General features: G+C 38.7%; 1 protein-coding gene across 1 annotated transcript; it reads left to right on the forward strand.

The window, feature by feature from the left end:
- The first annotated feature begins 1,367 nt into the window (after window positions 1–1,367).
- Window positions 1,368–4,849, forward strand: LOC116464811 (tripartite motif containing 49-like). The gene is made up of 3 exons (XM_032148065.2): window positions 1,368–1,782; window positions 2,068–2,163; window positions 4,823–4,849. The coding sequence occupies exons 1-3, from the start codon at window positions 1,372–1,374 to the stop codon at window positions 4,847–4,849; spliced, it is 534 nt and encodes a 177-aa protein (XP_032003956.2). The 5' UTR covers window positions 1,368–1,371.
- The last annotated feature ends 592 nt before the right edge of the window (window positions 4,850–5,441 follow it).

The following is a 5,441-nucleotide window of genomic DNA, read 5'->3' on the forward strand; positions in this document are numbered from 1 at the left end:
TGGCATGTTCCTGTAATCCCAGGTACTCAGGAGGCTAAGGCAGGAGACTCGCTTGACCCAGGAGGCGGAGGTTGCAGTGAGCCGAGATTGCACCACTGCCTCCAGCCTGGGTGACAGAGTGAGTCTCCATCTCAAAAAGTAAACAAATAAAACCTCCTTACACATTTCTCAGAACATGTATCTGTCCTCAAGCTACACATGATTCTACAGAAGAGGGAATTCATCAGGATAATTTGTTTGCTTGATTATGGAGTCTGAGCAGTTCCAAATATAGGCTGTCTTTAAGCTGATGTCCTGAGGATGCCAGTATCTTGACTGAGCTCAAGGCTGAAAGCCTCAGAACCAGCTTCAGGAGAAAGAGGAAATTGCCTTTTCTCTGGCCTTTTCCTTTTATCTGAGCTACCAGCTGATTGAATGGTGCCCACTCACATTGAGGGATGATGGTCCCACTCAGCTCACCAACTCACATGTCTCTCTCCTCTGGAAACACCTTCACAGACTCACCCAGAAACAATGCTGCACCAGTTCCCTAGGTGTTGGTTAATCCAGCCAGACTGATACCTAAAATTCACCATCACACCATAGAAATATAATTACATCTCTTTAAGTTTCACAAAAATCCTACTATATGTTAGTTCAGAGTTTGGATATCCTTAGGAGAAGTTAATTTAATCCAGGAGAAAATAAAAAGGCCCAATATCTTTAATTATTTTTTCTCTTCTATTCAACCTAGATTGGTTTAATTGCTGTTTTATATTTGTTTATTTGGTTAGTTGACTGGTGTTTCTATTTTCTTTTGGTTTTGGTTTTTTATTTTACTTTAATTTTATATTATTTTAAGTCCTGAGATAAATGTGCAGGACGTGCAGGCTTGTTATACAGGTAAACATGTGCCATGGTGGTTTGCTGCCCCACTGTTGTGTCTCTCTCTAAAAATACATCATAGGACCCTCTGGCCATCTTCTCGTATTTCTTTGGCCAAGGCAGTTTTTCCCACTCCTTCATGCTCATTCAGCAGTTATATGAAAGAAGAATAGGAACAACTACAATTTATTCTAGGCCACTTAGAATCAAACCCAATTTCCAGATCGACATTCAGAAAATGGGAAATTGAAGAGATTAGTATTATGTTACAGACAGGAACTAGGAGTAGAAGGGGTTGTGAGTCATCTAGTCAGTAATATCTACTATAAAGCCGGGAGACTCTCTCTGTGTGAGATTTTTATTTTTGTTACAGAAGAAATAGTTTGCTGTGCTTTAATGAACACTGTCAAGAGAAGAAACTAGAGCTATCACTTATCTCCACATGTTCAGAAGCTTTTCATCAACCCAGACCCCAAAATGACATGTTGCTCTTTCTTCCTCAGAAACATGAATTCTGGAATCTCGCAAGTCTTCCAGAGGGAAGTCACCTGCCCCATCTCCATGAACTACTTCATAGACCCGGTCACCATAGACTGTGGGCACAGCTTTTGCAGGCCCTGTTTCTACCTCAACTGGCAAGACATCCCAATTCTTACTCATTGCTTTGAATGCATAAAGTCAACACAGCAGAGAAACCTCAAAACTAACATTCATTTGAAGAAGATGGCTTCCCTTGCCAGGAAAGCCAGTCTCTGGCTATTCCTGAGCTCTGAGGAGCAAATGTGTGGCACTCACAGGGAGACAAAGAAGATGTTCTGTGAAGTGGACAAGAGCCTGCTCTGTTCGCTATGCTCCAGCTCTCAGGAGCACCGGGATCACAGACACTGTCCCATTGAGTGGGCTGCTGAGGAACACAGGGTAAGTGATGCCTCTGAAGATCTATTTCTATTAAGGACACATGAAATTCCTGTGGGCCTATTTTCTTGGAGATTGGGTAAAGCCAACTCTGAGTCCCTTTAAGCAACTCTCTTTTGGGCTTTCTTAGCTTCAAACCTCTGAGATTTGAGGAAGAAGAAGGGAAATAGAAGAAATGCCATTTCCTAGGGACTTATTTGTCTCTCATTCTGGGCCCCTTCCCTATGAAACGGTCTGCATGTTACTTTATTGTCTTCACTGGTGCTTCAATTTGTGGCTCTTTTGCAGGAGAAGCTTTTAAAGAAAATGCAGTCTTTATGGGGAAAAGCTCGTGAAAATCAGAGAAACCTGAACGTGGAAACCACCAGAATCAGACACTGGAAGGTTAGTCCTGTACTACGCTACCTTCTCCAGGAACTTACGGAGGGCAAATGAGTGACTCTTAAAATAGGAACTTGATATCAAACCATAATGTTTCTGGGAGTCCATTAAAAAAAAAAAAAGAAAACATTGAGAAAAACTGGCCTCATTTCTTATGTAGAATAGTATGACTGTTAGATGGGATTTCTAACAAAACCATTGATGTTACCCAAAGCATGCTGGTTTGTTTTCATACAAACCTGTAGCTATACACCGACAGATACAAGAAACTGGGTCATCTCACAGCGTTCTGTATGTGCTGGTTGGATATGCTGGGCATAAGAGTTATTTGACAGTCATGGAAAGCTCAAGTGAACCTTCTGAGCCTGGGTCAGCATTAATCTGAATGCTGGTGGACAAGTAGTATTTGGAATTGCATGGAAAATTTGAGGCAGAAAGAGTGACAGGGGAAATCTAGGGCAGCCATGAAATTAAGAATCTAAACTAGTTAATATTGAATAATACATAACATGATGAGAAAAGTGGTGAGAAATACGGATTTGTGTCTTGAGGGAGACATGCAAACATGCCCGAAATATGGGAACTAGTATCTAAATATAAGGACAACTCTGAGGACTTCAGAGAAATATTAAAAATGATTTTCTCTTTGTGGGTGTATACTCTGAGGGTATGATAGCTAATATTAGTGTGTTGAAAAGTATTTCATAAGAACCTAGTCTATGTTGAATATTAAATTAGAAAATCTGCTAGTGTAGAAGAAAGAAAGCATCTTTGTACTCACAAATCATACAATCCAAATGAGAGAGGCAAAAATGGTCAACATGCAAGTATGTGCAATACATGATGTGTTCGAGTGTGGTAGACTCTTTGTTGGAGAATAATCAAGCAGGGAAGTAGAAAAGGACAATAGAGGCCAGAAACTGGAGATTAGTGTCTGAGTTTTAAATAGGGTGGTCAGAAAAAAGACTCACTGAAAAATTCAAATTGAACAAAGTTTTGAAGAGGAAGGAGAGCATGAAAGTGTCTATGGATATATATGTGGACCATGAGTGTGTATATATGTATATGTATATGTGTGTGTGTGTGTGTGTGTAAAAATCTAGTTGGAGAAAACAGCATATGCAGTAATTTTGAGTTTGTGTATATTTGGAGGCCCGGGGAACCACAAAGAAGTCTATGTTTCAGATTGGGATGACTTAGAAAAAGAATGGAAGGAAATGAACTCAGGGAGACAAAGATGGCCAAATCATAAATGCAGCCTTATTAGGATAGGTTTTGCTGGGCAAAATGCATTTAGCTGGACATGTTAGCCTAAGGTCATTTCACATATAATGAGTTTAGGCAACTTGTTGTGTATCTCAGAAATAGAAATAATTATTTCCTTTCTAGTGACTATAGCTCTATACTTCAACTCTTAATCATGAACTGTTCTTACTTTTCCATAAATATGGGTTGGAATAGAGAAATTCAAATTGTGTTTTGTTTTTATTTCCAACTATCTTAAAACACACATTATCTTGAATAAATTTAATGTAATTGGTCAGATACATCTATGTTGATCTTTATGCAGAAAGAAAGGAAAGGAAAAAAAAATTGTGGATTCTAAGAACTGGCAAGACTGAGGTTTAAACTATTGGGTGTTTGAGAGACAAAGGGAATCAGTGAGGTTTAATAGGAGATGGATAAATACATTTCTCTTTTGACTAACCCATTATCACTGCAGGATTATGTGAATGTAAGGCTAGAAGCTATTAGAGCTGAGTATCAGAAGATGCCTGCATTTCATCATGAGGAAGAAAAACAGAATTTGGAGATGCTGAAAAAGAAGGGGAGAGATATTTTTCATCAACTGCATTTAAGCAAAGCCAAAATGGCTCATAGGAGGGAGATTTTAAGAGGAACGTATGAGGAGCTGATGAAAATGTGCCATAAACCAGATGTGGAGCTACTTCAGGTACAAACTCACAATGTGGTTTCAGGTTTCTGACTATTCACATGTATAAGTATTTTCCTCATGGCTGAAATCCATCTCCCTACCTTTATTTCCATGATGTGTTTCCAAAAACACATTCGCATAACTAATGCTACTTTATGGTTTGATACCCGCCATGGGATTCTATCAGGCCAAAGATCCCTCCTACTTTATCCACCAGCCACAAAACTTTGTGGGATGGTCAAGGTAACAGCCCCAATAACTATTCCCCAGCTAGGTCAATAATACATTTTGGGTTGTCAAACGTGTATAAAATATTGAGTGATTCATTTACATTTAGGTTAATTTGAGGACATTGCAAGATCAGAAGTTTTGGGAATCTAGGCTCACATTAATATTATTTTGGGATCCACTCATTTGGGTAATAGGTTCTGGGAAAGATGACTGAGTAGGTTATTCGAGGTTACCATGGAGCACAGACTCTATGGGCCTCTTCTCCCTTCACTTCTTTAGAGAATGTCTTCAAGACTCAGACCTTCCCAGGACATTAATTAGTGACAATACGACTGACTGGGTTTTTCATTACAGAAGAAATAGAAAATGCTTTGCAGAAGAGAAGATGGTAGGGAAATAATATCTTGAGGAACTGACTCCAGATTTCACACTGAACTTAATGAAAGATGCATCTTGTGAACTGCACTAAATCTTTTTTTTTTTTTTTTTTTACAGGCTTTTGGAGACATATTATACAGATGAGTGTGTACCTGGATTTTAGCGTATGTTCTTTCGGTTTCAACGGATATCAAAGTAGGCTCTACCAAAGTCATGGCATAAATGATTAAGATATTGATTGATACTACTTTATTTTTTTTTCGCATCTACTTTCGTTCCCACACCAGAAAAGACAAGACCACTAAGTAAATAAATACATACATAAATAAATAGTGAAAGAAAATTTAAAAACAATGTTTATTCCTGATTTTGTTTTATTGCTTAAAAGCCTGCATAGGTGAAAGATGAAGTTTTGTTTTGTGGATGGTGAGAAAGTCACCAGATGAAGCAGGAGAGAAGTGGGGGAAGTATTTTAGCAGTGAAAAAGTTGATGATTTGTTGTTCATACCTGTATACATACATATATATATATACACAGTTAACAGTTCTGAAAAATAGATTGAAAAAACTGTGGAGTGTTAGAACTGTGTAAGTCTCTAGGAAAGCTTGTTTCTAAAAGGCAGGTCTAGCTGCCTAGAACAAGTTTCATATCCTTTATCTTGAAAAGGAAGCAGCAGATGCAGCAGGCTCCCCAGAACCCCGCTATTTCAGACAAAGATGTCAGGGGAGTCTACCA

Source organism: Hylobates moloch, unplaced genomic scaffold (genome assembly GCF_009828535.3).
Source record: "Hylobates moloch isolate HMO894 unplaced genomic scaffold, HMol_V3 SCAFFOLD_1820, whole genome shotgun sequence".
In the NCBI taxonomy this organism is placed as follows: domain Eukaryota; kingdom Metazoa; phylum Chordata; class Mammalia; order Primates; family Hylobatidae; genus Hylobates; species Hylobates moloch.